Genomic DNA, 15,138 nt, shown 5'->3' on the forward strand with positions numbered 1-15,138 from the left:
TGTACGTGTGTGTCTGTGTATTACCTGATCATACAGCTGATCATATCTACGTGCATTATCCTAATGTCATAGACGACCATTTAAAGATAAGTGCGTGCGTGCGTGTGTGCGTGCGTGCGTGCGTGCGTAGGATCGTCGACAGGCGCCTATCGCCGCGTACGCACATTTACGACATTTCTCATGAATCATGATCAGCATACTTAGTACTTTACCATATAAACGCCGTACAAACGTACTAGCATCACATACATCAGGAGAAAACGAGAAGAGGAGACAAGAGGAGAGAAGAAAGGGGACGAAGACGACGAACAGAAGAATGAAGATGATACGGCGGAGCGGAAGGAAGAGGGTGAAGGCAAGAGAAGGAGAAGAAGACGGAGTAGAGGAGAAGGATAGAGGATAAGGAGTAAAGGAGAAGGATGGAGGATAAAGAGTAGAGGAAAAATAGGAGGCGAAGGCGGTAGAGAGTAAGGAGCACAGAGAGGAGGAAAGAAGAAAAGAAGGAGGGTTAGGGTTAGGGTTAGGGTTAGGGGAGAAGAGGAGAGCAGAGGGTGGTAACAACGGAAGATGATGCTACGAGAGGAGCATGGAAGAGAGGAGGAAGGAAGAGAAGAAGGAGGGGTACACGTGTTTACTATATATATATACACTCCTGATATATATGCATTCGTTCCCCTCCTGAAATTAAGTCATCTCTCGCATTACAGCTCTAACATACGAGATGAGGTAAATGCAGCTAATGTATAGGTGTAAGTAGGGCAAGGGATTATAATAACGATGCTAGATGTCAGAACGCACCGTATATAACAGCACACTTCGTCGTTTCACAACCACATTACATCGAGCTATATATACCGTGAATATTACATAGAGCTATACCGTGAATATTACATAGAGCTATACCGTGAATATTACATAGAGCTATACCGTGAATATTACATAGAGCTATACCGACAATGTAACACATATACAACACGCACGCGCACAGACGCGTAAACACGCACGCACACACACGCGCACGCACACGCACGCACGCACGCACGCACGCACGCACACACACGCACACACACATTTATATACAGCATACTCCACATTATATTATCATGTGCTACTTATCACGTGTGTTTTTTATACTTATTCATCAGCTCCGGTATGTCTACCGATAAGTTTTTCGATTCTTCTAGTCTATCAGATAATCTATCTTTATCTTTTAGAGGAGGGACTTTGGCTGGCCAATGTTGGCCATAAAGCCTGCTGAATGATATCGTAGTCTTGTTGATTTCTACCAGCTAACCACATCGGACACGTCACACATTCCATAGCCATAATAGACACGGGTTCTTACATGGCTCCCCACCCCCTCACTAACACATGCCGAATCAGGTTGGTTCTGTTACATTGAGAGAGATTTTCACATAAATAATTTACGCGCCATTTCCTGTTTAGTTTTTTATTTCATATTTTAGTACCATTTGAACATTAGGGCCTAACTGGGTGTTATCAGGACTGTCATATAAACATAGATCTACACGTCTATATTATTACACTCCTGGTGTGATCCTATGTAATGTAACATTAGCTTGAATTCCTTAGCTAAAGCATTCGCTCCCCTCTCCATTTCCATTTTAACTGCATTTGGTAGTCAGTACTAGTACTACTACCCCGTAGTCTGAGCCTGGGGGCCGTTGTCAGAAACAAAATTTGTCTTAACATTAGTCTTAACATTAACTTCCACTCGTAAACCGTTGACAGAAACATCGCAAAGTTACGAGAATGAAAAATCCTCGAAAATATCCTCTTAACATTACGAGAGCACAGACCCTCTCGTAACTTTAATATTAAGTTGAAAAGAACACATTTGCACCACGTAGTCATTAGCATTAACTTTACGATGTTTCTGACAACGGCCCCCTGAATTCCAGGAGAGGAATCCGTATCTCCTAATTGGAGCCTGAATTCCGTAGCTGAAGCCCGGAGCACCTATGTCGGACTGTACATTCCTGACTTCTTCCTGCGCCGACGGACGATGGTAGTAATGGAGGGAGGGAAGGGGAGGAGGAGTGGCGTGCGGACAAACCGGTTTCCGTAGAATGTTTACTAGTCTCGCGCGAGCATTCCCGAACAACCCATGTCTGTTGTTTTCCTTTCGCTTGACAAGACCCTCCAGTAATATCGCAAGGGGCACGCGTTAATAGTCAGTCATTCCTATACATGGCCTTAGCAACGTCTCTCTCTTTCGGCAGACCGGTGCGCACACGGCAGAATAGCTCTAGAACTATATAAACCCTTCGTTGTGCCACAGGGCTAGAGCTACCGGCAAAGCAACAGTGAACACGCGCGGGTGATGCGACCAGACAGACTAGCTCAGAAGATTATCTTATTAGCTCCTCAACGCATTCAGATCATGTCCGTCCTGTGGCGCGGCTAGTTCACAGAAATGATAATGCCCGCCAGCGCTATAACTTGTTTTAGGCATGCAGTAAAGAATGCTGATTATGTATGGGCTAATCATGAAGTAAGCTGAAGTAAGTATGGGCTGATTCCTCTGCCCCACAGCCTCAGCCAGCTAGCTGAGCAGGAGGAGCGCGTGGAAGCAAGTCTAGGTAAACAACGCGCGGAAAGCGATGAGTAAATAAATGAGAGCTCAAACACTCAGCGCACAGATCCTTGCTTGGTTGATGGCAGGTGCGAGGAGAGACAATCCTACAGGACCATCTTGGAGGGGGAGGGGGAAAAGCAGATCATCTAGCTTCATCATCTAGGCGAGATTTCCTACTATTCTACGATCACTAATGTCCGGTATTATAATATGGGGCGCCGATACGATATCCGGTTTAACCGGACATCCCGCGCGCTGTGCGATATTATGTGGGCTGTGCGAGTATTGTGAACATGCAGGATTAAGGACAGGATAAGCAGAGATTAGAGAGATGCCGCCACGGGCGCGCGTTTTTTTTTTTACGTTGTAAGCATTTTGTTTCATTCTGATACGTTCGATCGATTATTTACGGAAGTAAGTGAAAAATGGTGGCAGGACAAGTATATTATGCGATGTCGACAAGTCGATAAATGTGAGCACTATATAGGCTCACCCAGGCGATGATGGGCAAGAGAGAGAGAGAGAGAGAGAGAGCGAGGGAGGGAGGAAGGGAAGAGGGAGGGCGGGAGAGAGAGAGAGAGAAAGGAGAAAGAAAGAGCAGAGAGAGAGAGAGAGGAGAGAGGAGGAGAGAAGAGTGGGAGGAAAGGAAGAAAGGGATGGCAAGCGAGAAACAAGAAACGCCGAGAGAGTGAGGTAGACGAGAAAAAAAGAGAGAGATATATATATATAGATGGTGAGAGAGCAGATGACCGACGGAGGGAAGAAGGAAGGGCTGAAGAAAGAAGTACGGAAGAGGAGCCCTCTCCTTATTCCCACCAGGAGGGAGGGGCGGAGGGAGGGAGGGCAGGGAGGTGAGGGAGAGGAAAGAGAGAGAGTGGAGGGAGGGAGGGAGGGAAGGAATGCGAGGGAGGGAGGGAGAGGGAGAGAGAGAGAGAGAGAGAGGAGAGAGAGAGAGAGATGGAGAGAGAGGAAATAGAGAGAGATAAAGAGAGAGAGAGAGAGCGAGAAAGAGAGTGGGGAAGAGAGGAATGGGAAGGGAGGAAACAGAAACACGAGAGAGAGAGAGAGAGGAGAAGAGAGAGAGAGAGAGAGATAGAGGTGAGAGACAGATGAGCGACGGAGGGAGAGAAGGAAGGGCTGAAGAAAGAAAGACGGAGAGGGCTCTCTCTTATCCCACCAACCAGCGACATCGCCCCACTAACACTTCCCTTCGTTGGCTGTGTTGCTGCGTATACAGTAGTAGCATCATCGTTTGATGGGTGGTTTCACAGGTAGCAACTAAGCAAGGTGACTGGTACCCTGCCTGCTGTGTGTATGCTTTACAACAATGCACAAATGACTGTGCCGGGCCGACGTATTGACTGACGCCAGCGCCAACCAATTGCCTACTGGATTAACCCACGGCCGTGTTCCATTGTGGGCTCCCCGGCTTATTGTGCGCCGTCTATAAGCATGGGTATCTGTATTTCCGTGTGCGGACCCGTGTGGAACCGTGCACCGCCGCAAATGGGGCACCTGAAAATAAATGGGGTCAGTGACCCACGCCCGGGCAAGATGCTCCTTGTTACGCAACCCCATCACGCTGTTTCTATGGAAACCTGTCTGTTGGAAAACAAAGAGGGCATTTTGTTCCCCAACTGCCGCGGGAACCGTTAGTAAAGGTGTATAATGCATATTGGCAGACAGATTGCTTTAATAGTGTGTGATGACTTAATTACTCAACGGTGAGCATATGTAAGGGAATGTGAATTTTACACCCGACAAAGAGCACAGTGACGCTTGGACATTCTTCTTATCCCATATGCCTAGTGCACACGCCGTACGCACGCGTACACATCCTCACACACACTCGCCCGCCCCGCGCGCGCACACACGCACGTACGCAGACTTAACAAATAAACGGCAACAGGCCATTGGTAAGCGAAACCACACGTCAGATGTTCATTATGATTATATCACGAGCTGAAGAGAATATGTAAGCTAAGTGCTTAAAAAATAAAAAGATATGCCATTAACCAAATACGATGCGTTTCGTGTGCAAATAATTCCATAATTGATCTATCTCCGGTATTTCATTGCCATCCTTAACATGCTCTCGACTGTGTTTTACCGCATGTCTCTGACTGTTACATTATTTCTACTGTCCGTTAGTGAGAAAGTGTCAGTAATTGGCACGCTTTTGCTCGTGCCCTAAAAAGCGCCGTGTACTGTTGTTAGCAGTACCGGTGGTGGTTGGCACCGCTACGCTTATAGCTGCAACATTTCCGCACAAAACGAAAACAACTGACCTCCTTTGTGGGGGGCTTACTTTTTGAAGTTGATTACACCTCGTTTTTTAACGATCTACGCACTGAAGCGTGTCATATATTGTTTCCCCGCATGACTTACTAGCATGATCAGACTGGACGACTAACGTCAACGCAGATCTTTCGATTTACGCCCGTTTCTTGGATCCACTTATTAATTCCATTTTACTTAAGAGTGTATAAGTTAGCTATGTAATATGAGAAAAGGTAAATAAATTGCTGGAGATGGGTGTAAGCATGATTCAGTGGAAGATACAAGAAAAGAGAGAAGGGGAGAAGGGTGAGGGTTTCAAGTCATGAACATCAAAATACATAAATTTATTATTATTATTATTATTATTATATATATATTACTATAACTCAATAATTGGGTAAACATGTATACACTCCATATAGGCCTACACACGCACGCACGCATATTATATATATTAAATAATTTTTATATGGTTGGCAAAAAGTAGGAATTAATATACGAGTATATAAATCTAAAACACACAATATACGAGTATATAAACACACAAACTACACACAAACTACGTGTAGCGTGCGTTATACTTATATAACTTCATGCAGGCACTGATTTGCTTGTTACATCACTCACACAGCATATGGTTTCTACGGCTCCGTATCTAATTCAACGGACTAACTCAACTAAAACTCAATGAGCCACGAGAAAATCAATCCTGCTAATAACTTCCCTACTGTAAATTCCACATCGTAAAATGTGCAAAAAATAACATTTAAAAAACAACAACAGTATGTTAGCGTTGCGCTGGTATAGTGACGCGCATTATGAGACGACATTAAATCGGATATGCTTTCTCACAAACTTACGTATCGCATGAACGTCTACACGTACAGTACTATAATACTAATACTAATAGTATACGTACTCCAACAGTATTATTAGGGTTAGGAATCTGTATTATTATTTCCCGTGAGGTTCTGTCACTTCTGTGGCATCTACACACTCTAACGTTTAGGTGATTGAACGCAAACATATGACGACGTCGCGAAATTACAAAACTAATTCAAAAATTTAATTATAAACATACACAAAAATTCTGATTTACACTTATATTTTATCCATAATCTAATTAAATAAGCAATACAACCAGAAACGTCTAATAAACACTAACAGTCCACCATTAAAGTGGATCTCCGTGTCTAGATAGGAGATGTCATATGGGGGGTTTGTTTACCAACTATGGTGGCCATGTTTCGTCACTTTGGGAACCAGACTGTCAGACAACACGATCGCTGGGAATGAAACATCTTTGGAAAGTTTGCAAATGCGCTCAAAACTTACCGAATACGGCCTGTAAAGCTTGATCCTCTCCTAATACTTCCATCCTGATTTCTTCCGATCGCGTTACGTATCCGTTAACATGGTATTTTGCACGAAAGATACAACTTCGAAACTCGACGTAACTAACTTTGGCGATAACCACCTGTCTAATGTCGAGTCACGTGACCTCGCAGCTTTGCATCACATCCGCGACGAGGCCGACGTTTCGCTCAGGGGCGTCTCTCAGCTTCTCCGTACATTTTTGACCGCCGCGCGCGAGAGCTCGCTCTGCTCTTCGATAGTTCCAAGTAGCAAGAGTTCTTCGTTGATCCTCGGTGCAGTTATGCCGATTAATTGATCAATATTGTAGTACAGGGCACAGACACCACGCGGCGCTAGCTACCACGCAAAATAAATTATACATCGTGACTTCAGCATCCAGCAGTGGTTGAGGAATAATGATGACTTTTACTCGCACGCACTGCAGCCGAGCGAACGGTCGCTCAATCGTGTCAAAATATGAATAGCTGCGTGATGGCACAGGACAGGTGGCAGCATATGCCCCATCTGCAGACCTTTAGTATCCACTATTATGAGTTTAACAGTACACGATTGACGGTAAAATTGCGGACCTTGTACCTGTGGTATTATCCTAACACTAAAAACGGGACGCGATTTACAACATTTCGAATAGATTACTCCTATGACTGTAAAACGGCATAATTTCAAACTTATGGACAATATGTAAAGCAATAAAAAAAATAATCCGTCGTAAGCTTCCCATAAATTGCGCATGAATTGCCGTCATGATTGCGCTCTGAGATTGAGTAAATTCGGGAGAAACCAATTGACGTCGCGACGCCATCTGTCGGTGGATTTTTTCTATAAACCTTATTAATTTGTCGTCTAGCAGTCTAGCTCGTCATCTCTTGTCGTCTAGTTCAGCATAGAAAATTGTAATTGGTAAAATATCAAAATTAAACTATATAAATACAATAACAAAACATATAGCTAAAACCATTTAATTCGGTTTTTAATCTGTGCAAATTGATACCATGATTTTTTTTATTAAACAAATTGCACCACGTGTACACAGTATGAACGGTATTGCCTACATGATAAAATACAGTTGGGTTGTTTACGCCTTGCTCTGTCCCAACACTGCTATAACACATTTACACTGAATCTAACAAGCAAAACCAGTTCAAACCACAGAATTTTATGTAGGAAGATTTGAGTAACAAAGCACTTGACCGACATAAAATTGCCGGATATACATTATCAACCCGGAATATCACGGCATATGAGGGTTTGCTGTTTTTTCCTTTGATACTGAAAAGTAATAATTTTGATTACCTAAGAATGTATTTCATATGACCAAAACGACGTGCGTCCGACTAGAGGTTTAGTCACGGGTGAGGTCACAAGTCAGGTCACCAACCAGGTCATCACAGTGCAGGACTTGAGCGATTCTGTAAGACTTTCGGTATTTTTGGCAGTGGTGCTGTGTGCTGCCCTCTAGTGGGACGGTGGTTAATTGGTGGCAATAGCATGGATCCATCCTCTATACTCCGGCTTGGAGTACATTGCCTGAAGCAGAAGTAAACATTTTGATTATAATCAAGAAAGAATCAGGAGAACATGGAATCACCACAAGTCAAAACTAGGCATTCGCTGCCAAACTACTCATAGCTGAGATGGTGTAAACTATTTTTGCCCCAGCTCTAGAATCTAGCGTTTACCCAGGCCAGATCAATGTTCAATTTGCTATATTTATCTAAATTACATCCTGTCTATCACAATCACTTGACCCTGAATCTGAATCAACATATTTAAAGCAACGTTTAAAACAATATTCATGACTTTTCATATCATTATATATATTGTATTATACATATTGTATTAATAAATGCCATATCATTTTTCTAAATGTTCAATAACCAGGTATGTATCAAGCAGCACCAAAGCCAGGATGTGCTGTAGCTCTTGGCTATAGTGGTGAAAGGTGTGTGTGTGTGTGTGTGTGTTGTGTGCGTGCGTGTGAGAGGGGGGGGGTTACCTTCTAGCGCTCTGGCTTGGGAGATTTGGTAACTTCTGCCTGTGTGTGCTATCGCCTTCTATAGCAATGTTGAGTCTGTCAAGGAGAGCTCCATCTGGAGGGAACTTTTGTAAACAGAGCACTTCTTGGACAACTTCCCTCAACTGAACGTACCGCTGTAACAAAATCCTACAGACTTGTTGGGTGCATTAACATATTGTAAGAAAGACAGAAGTATTTCATATTACGTAAATGTGTTACACCAGAGCTTGAATATCACCATGGCACAAAGGGCAAGGACGCTCGTTCCATCCCCATTTGCCATAGTGCTTGTGAAACTTGTATGATATACATTGCAATAAATTGCTGAGGTTGCCCCCTGGATTGTCTCCGTGTTCTTCCCTTAAAACAATCATCTCACAAGTAAATGGAGAGAAATTAATAAATGAAGAGAAATTTAGTCTCACCTGTCAGCATACAGATCACCGATTACTTCAGCATAAAAATTATTACGAGTTCCTGCTGTTACAGGCTATAACACAGTAAATGAACAGCAAATGTGCGCCTGCTATCTTCATATTCGCGATAATGGAAATCCGAATGCTAAAACGGGCGCATAATGAGCAGAGGTTGGTTAAACTTCGCACCCTTATCTCACCTTCTGGGCCGTGTCACACTGCTGTACCACATGATTAATTATGGCCGAACACTCCTGCATATTGGGAGCTCGCGACCGAGTGGTTCCAGGGTTCACCAGTAGGGGGCGAAGGCTGTACCGTGCCGGAAGTCCTGCAGTGCCCGCCGAACTATGAGAGACACCATGACATCACATATATAACACATAACAAGAAACATCACACAACATATCATGAAACATCACACAATGCATCATGAAACATCACACAACGTATCATGAAACATCACACAACGTATCATGAAACATCACATAATGCATCATGAAACATTACACTTGTAACGTATCATGAAACATCACACTTGTAACGTATCATGAAACATCACACTTGTAACGTATCATGAAACATCACACTTGTAACGTATCATGAAACATCACACTTGTAACGTATCATGAAACATCACACTGCGTATCATGAAAATCACACATATCATGAAACACCACACAACGCATCGTGAAACATCACACAACAACCCCACAACATAATCATGCGTGCTGCTAATCTCAGGGAGGATTGGATACCATATTTTCCCCATATTTCCACCACAAGCACCATCTGATATTATGCCCATTGGATCTGCGTGTCACGCAAGGTCACCTGATGTTTGCTGGCTGACGTGTGAGGTTCATTAGATGATTATTCAGTGCTCTCTCCTCTTGCAGGTCTGCTTTCAACCGATGCAGCTCTGAGACAAGCGACGCAGAATTGCCTGGAGTGCTTGCATCTGATTAAGCATACATATAACGCTCGTGTGTGAGGACAGAAATCTTGCAGATTAAGAAACTTAGCAAAAGTATCTCATCATTCTTCGATTCTTATAGGTGTACTGCATAATTTTTTACTCGAATTTCAACATAACCTTTCATACCATTCCATTGTTTCCCGGAGTGTATTCTCATCCAGTATTTGAACTGCAGATCTGAAAAAATTTGGTAGAAGAATTATGAAATTATATAGTGCTAAAAGAAATGACTCAAGGGTATGAGCTGTCCACATTTGCACATGTCGCGCATTTGCGAAAATGAATTGTGGTCAGCGCTTATATGCATAAACCAAAGAAGTAATGTTATAGAACATGGAACTGTGTTAGGACCACCTAACATTTCTAGGGCGACTTAAACTCTCAATCTCAATCAAAAACCATAAATGACTCCACAGAGAATTTCATCACTAGCTTATGACACATAATAAAAGTTGGCATTGGCATCTGCCAATTGATTTATGAAGTGTGATACAATGAGAGTTTGAATTTTACAGGGTGAAAGTCATGATTATATTGCAAAATTTATCCCTACCTAGAGGTGAACTAGAGATAAAAAACAAACAACAACATTAGCAATAGCATAATGTGCAAGGACCTTTGTTATCCTTTTTTAGTTTGTCTATCTCTGCATGTAAACTATCCAACGTCTGGGTGTGGGTTTTTCGAAGAAATGTGACACTTTTCTCCAACGATTTTGCCCTGAATGAAAAAAAATCGTAGAATTAATAGGTTACTAGACTCATGATATCTACTATTTTTATACATTACATTTTGTGTAATATTAGTACTGCTAGTGCCACTACTAGTACTAGTAGTAGTGTATATATAAAATAGTGTAAATGTAATTTGTTTAAGTGTAAATAAATTGTTTGAATTGAATTGAATTGAATTGAACTAGTTCAACTACTACTACTAGTACTAGTACTAAAATATAGATACAATAATGTAACCCAACAACAGTTATAGTACTTAGGGGTTGTTTATACAGTTGTAACAGTTTGCAACCCAATAAAAATGTAACCCAACCCTACTCTTGTTGGGTTACATTTAAAGCCGCACTATGCGCATCCAAACGCTAATTTCTCCAGTACTAGACTAGCAAATAGTTCGTGACATGCATAATCACACTACCTTATGGCAAAATAAACTCTAGTTCCTCCAATTTCAGTGCGCGTTTGCCTAAAACCCACAAGAAAGAGGTGCGAAATCTGGTAATCTGGCGTCAACGTAAAATTGTTTGCCAAACAATTTCGCCAAGAATCGGTTAGGTGACGTCACATGTTTTTATCTTTGCTACACCCGTACCGCTGTACCGCAGCACTGCTCCACGGTTGCTTGCCAGAGCAACGCGAAAGTGTCAACAACATCGGATAATTTGAACAACATTGGAGGTATTTTCAAATGCCTTTTATAAGACAACGCGCAGTGAAATGGGAGGAACTAGAGTTTATTTTGTCATAAGGTAGTGTGATTATGCATGAGACTCGTTAATGGAGTAGGCGAGGTACGGTCCGGCATATTAGATAGTACAAGAGTACGTTCCGGTATACAGGTCCGACCGTACCCAGGGTACCGGTAGTGGTACGTTCTGGCAGTACCCTGGGGCTGAGCCCTGGGGGACATAAACCCTCTCAGCAACACTAACAGTAACAGTGCCAGTACCTGTCTGCAGCGTCAACATAGCAGTCAGGTTCTCTATCCACAGGGTTGATTAAAGCTCCTTCTTCAACCGATACGACCGCATCGACACCAAGGTACTGTGACGAACTAGCTCCGAGGCCCATTTGATATCGACGCCTCTCCAAATGATGCATGCGGGACCAATGTGGAAGACTGTGCACAAGAGGGGGGAGATTAACTTGAACTCCTATTCCTAATCCACCAGAGCGGAGGGCCGTGCTTTCTGTATAGCTCATGCTATCCCGTATTTATAACTGTCATGATCGCGATATTTTACTATCAATGGGAACGCTATATTACGACGGTAAGTGCTACTTATTCTAGATATAATACAGTTTATAAAACATCCCACGCCACATTTGTTTTCGTGTTGCCATGCGCTGACAAGAGAGCAGATTTTTGTTCACCAGAGGGCACTGCTGTACAGTGGGTGGAAATGGTTTTCTTCTGTGCCAAATCAACAAATTTCTAATTCTGAATTGGAAGTCAACATTTAATAGGTAAATGTCAGTGATCTGTGTATCATAATTAACAATATAAAATACGGTCCTGATAAATCAGTGTTAAAAGTGACTGCAACACGTAATTAGCTTTTAATTGTCACCTTCCTGACGCGGTACACGACACAATCTGAATCTGCCATGTCGGTCGGATTTAATCTCGGGTTTCACAATTACAAGTACGCTAACGCCCACTGTTTTGTTATTTAGAGTAAAATATGATCGCCTATAAATTAACGCATCATAACTGCACGTCATTCTCCTCCAGTAGTGTTTAAATTGACTGACTTAAGCTGTTTAAATAAATACGTTACTTACATAATTTTTAATTAACTTGCAACATGTAGGCCTCTTAGTCTTAGTCTTACTCTTAGTAATAGTATTACTGTATTACTATTAGTAAAATAGTATTAGTATTAGTACTATTACATGATGTACATGATCATACTACTACATGTACTGTCATTTTACATGATGTAGTATGATGTACTGTACATTATATTGTGTAGTGTAGTGTACATAATTGTAGTGTAAATAATTACGAATAAATTAAGTGTGTTAGTGAGCAAAGTGAGTACCCGTATATTACTGAATTGTATTGTGTGCACTGTGTTGTATGTGCAAGACACAGGAAACGTTTTAACATATGGCTCTAGGGAGTTGTTAGTTCGACCAGGCTGTGTGACTAACATCAATATACAAAAAAAAGGTGTTGTAGGTCAATATCACTTAAAAAGGTCTTCTAACCCTAGCAAAGACAGTTTCTAGGAGCTAGGAAGTTGTATGAAATACAGATACTAAATAAATTGTAATGAGCCTGTTTAATGCAATAATTGTATTTCTGTGACGTGCACAGTTGTACAGTGTGCAAATACAACCTACTTGGATAACTACAATTAACCATGAAGTGATCTATAATTTTTATTTTTTACGCAATATTACTAATAAATGTAATAATCAACAGTTTTTGGTAGTAAATACCAACAGGATTCACACAGATCTGCTGTTATATGTCAGTTTTCAGTGCTCAATTTGTAGTTTTTTTTGGGGTTGTCTGGAGGACAACCAAGAGAGTAGCATATATGGTTATCCCTCAAGAGTTTTGGTTGTCCAGATATTATTTAAACATGTGCTGCATGCGCTCTGCTCACGTGATGCTCAGTGCTGTAAAGCAAAGGGCCTAATCATGTACATTTTGTACATATTGCAGTGACAGCAGACATGGCCATTCGCATTGTTTCACTCATTATATGAAGAGAATAAAATATTGGTAATGTGGTAAATGATGCTGGGATCAATGACGTATAATAATAGTAATTGAAAGTTGCATGAAATTTATTTCATAACATTTACATTAAGTTAACTAACACTACTAACACTGTGTCAAGTCACAGATGAGTAAAAATTGAAAATTATCACGAAACATTGTGTTGTTAAACACGTGATGTTATACTTTGTATCAAGCAAGCCAGACAATGCATCTAGACAATAGACATGTACGTTTGCAGCGTATTGTGCAACCCTGGCCATATGTAAAATGAACACGCGCATTTCAAATATAAAAATTTTATAGAGGTTGGACACCGGACAACCACGGAAGCAATTTGTAGTTGCCCGAGAGAAAATCCAGTCGTCACGGACGACCGTTAAAATTGAGCCCTGGAATTTAGCTCATCTGACATAGTCAGATGTATGTCAGATGCACCTTGTAGAATTGCATGAGCGTGCGTCCGTGCGTTCGTCCAGCCGTGCGTCCGTCAACAGTAGGGCACAAATCTAAACGGCTCGACGTACGGTCACGATATTCGGGACGTGGGGGGGAGGGGGGTAATCCGAAAACGAGTTGGGATGTTGAAGCTGGGGGGTCAGAGGTCAAAGGTCAAGAGGTCTAAAAGAAGGGGGAACATTCCCTCTTTAACTTAAAGGCATAATAGGTCCATTGATTGTGCAATTTTAACGAATACTAGAGTAACTGGCACCTTGTGAAGTTAATAAGTACATTACCTTATAGCCAAACGCGTATTAGTTTGTCCAATATCACTGCTAGTTACCAAGAAATGTCGAATTGAAATCCGTAAATCTGGTAATCTGGCGCCAACGCTAAATTGCTTGCCAAGCAATATAGCCTCGATTTCGGTTCGGTGACGTCACATGTTGCTACGGGTGTTTAGCAGAGAATTGTTTGTCCTGGGATGCTTATAACAACTAATGAGCTAGTAGAATGTATCTATGGGTGTATTCTCGGTATTGAGGCACAAGTAAATAACCGTGGGTACTAATGAACGGGTACCCACATGTCTTCAATTTCAAACACAGGTGTATTCCTTTGACCAATATACGTAAATGCGCGTAGTGCCATCTGCTTTCCATGTTTAGTCTGTGGCCTTGGTTAGTCGGCGATCCCCCCATAGTGTTGGCCCCAAACCCAGCCTACTTCATTATCACGAGCGCCCGTGATTCGTACGTGGATTTTACATTTACAATCAGAGCTAGCGTAGGGCCCACTGTTACGTATACAGTTAGGGCACTGTACTATCGGTAGCGTGCCAGCTGAGCGGCAGCGTGCCAGCAACAAGAGCTTGCAATAGCTGGTATTGCAACGGTAATAGCTGGAGATGATCTCCCAGTGCGCAGAGATACTGCACATGAACGTAATAAACACGGACGCTCGTGATAAGGTAAAATGACAAGGTAAGGATATAACGTTTTATCTGGGCTGTTTGTTTATAGATAGTACGTGGGTGTCAGTTTTCGTTCGTGTGTTCTGCACCATTTACGTGTTTCCCATTTCATAGTGTAATAAACCACCACAATTAACCCACCACAATTAAGACCACAATCAACCCAATCCACAATTAAGACCACAATTAAGGATCGAAATCACTGATGATAGCATTGCGTACAGCAGAGTATGCGTGCGAAAATGTCCGGTGTACTATAAATCTGTATCACACCCGCTTCGCGGCAGCTTTTTGAAAATGTGGCCAACCGATTTTTGGACTGCGGATTTCAATTCGACATTTCTTAGTAACTAGCAGTGATATTGGACAAACTAATACGCGTTTGGCTATAAGGTAATGTACTTATTAACTACACAAGAGGCCAGTTACACTAGCATTCGTTAAAATTGCATAATCAATGGACCTATTATGCCTTTAAGGTATAGGGAGGAAATGCAGAATTGCGGCACAAATCTAAACGGCTTTCCTAGGCTCGTGATAGTCGGTGTATAGCATCATGGTAGGAAAAGCCATCACTGTGCCGAAATT

The 15,138-nt window shown here is 42.0% G+C and overlaps 2 protein-coding genes across 2 annotated transcripts in view; both read right to left on the bottom strand.

Annotated features, from left to right (window-relative positions):
* Positions 1-6,774, bottom strand: part of LOC106805098 (myelin regulatory factor-like) — a gene marked incomplete at its 3' end in the record, with an annotated part of 59,894 nt that extends 53,120 nt beyond the window's left edge. The window contains 1 exon segment of the mRNA XM_014806576.1: positions 6,215-6,774. Within this exon segment, the coding sequence (XP_014662062.1) occupies positions 6,215-6,257 (43 nt within the window).
* A 433-nt stretch (positions 6,775-7,207) lies between these two features.
* Positions 7,208-11,743, bottom strand: LOC106805084. The gene is made up of 7 exons (XM_014806562.1): positions 11,352-11,743; positions 10,285-10,388; positions 9,795-9,845; positions 9,524-9,650; positions 8,890-9,037; positions 8,253-8,407; positions 7,208-7,783 (listed from the first exon to the last, which is right to left on the bottom strand). Exons 1-7 carry the CDS (start codon positions 11,603-11,605, stop codon positions 7,642-7,644), a joined length of 981 nt encoding a protein of 326 aa, XP_014662048.1. The 5' UTR covers positions 11,606-11,743; the 3' UTR covers positions 7,208-7,641.
* Between the last annotated feature and the right edge of the window lie 3,395 nt (positions 11,744-15,138).

This window comes from Priapulus caudatus, unplaced genomic scaffold (assembly GCF_000485595.1).
Source record: "Priapulus caudatus unplaced genomic scaffold, Priapulus_caudatus-5.0.1 Scaffold99, whole genome shotgun sequence".
Taxonomy (NCBI): domain Eukaryota; kingdom Metazoa; phylum Priapulida; class Priapulimorpha; order Priapulimorphida; family Priapulidae; genus Priapulus; species Priapulus caudatus.

What these genes read in the sequence shown, in the direction of transcription:
- LOC106805084 (XM_014806562.1), bottom strand. Translation starts at nt 11,605, where the DNA reads ATGAGCTATACAGAAAGCACGGCCCTCCGCTCTGGTGGATTAGGAATA. An exon ending in AGTGTGACACGGCCCAGAAG is followed by an intron (nt 8,408 to 8,889) that starts GTGAGATAAGGG and finishes ATTTTGTTACAG; the next exon opens with CGGTACGTTCAGTTGAGGGA. An exon ending in CCAAGCCAGAGCGCTAGAAG is followed by an intron (nt 7,784 to 8,252) that starts GTAACCCCCCCC and finishes CTTCTGCTTCAG; the next exon opens with GCAATGTACTCCAAGCCGGA.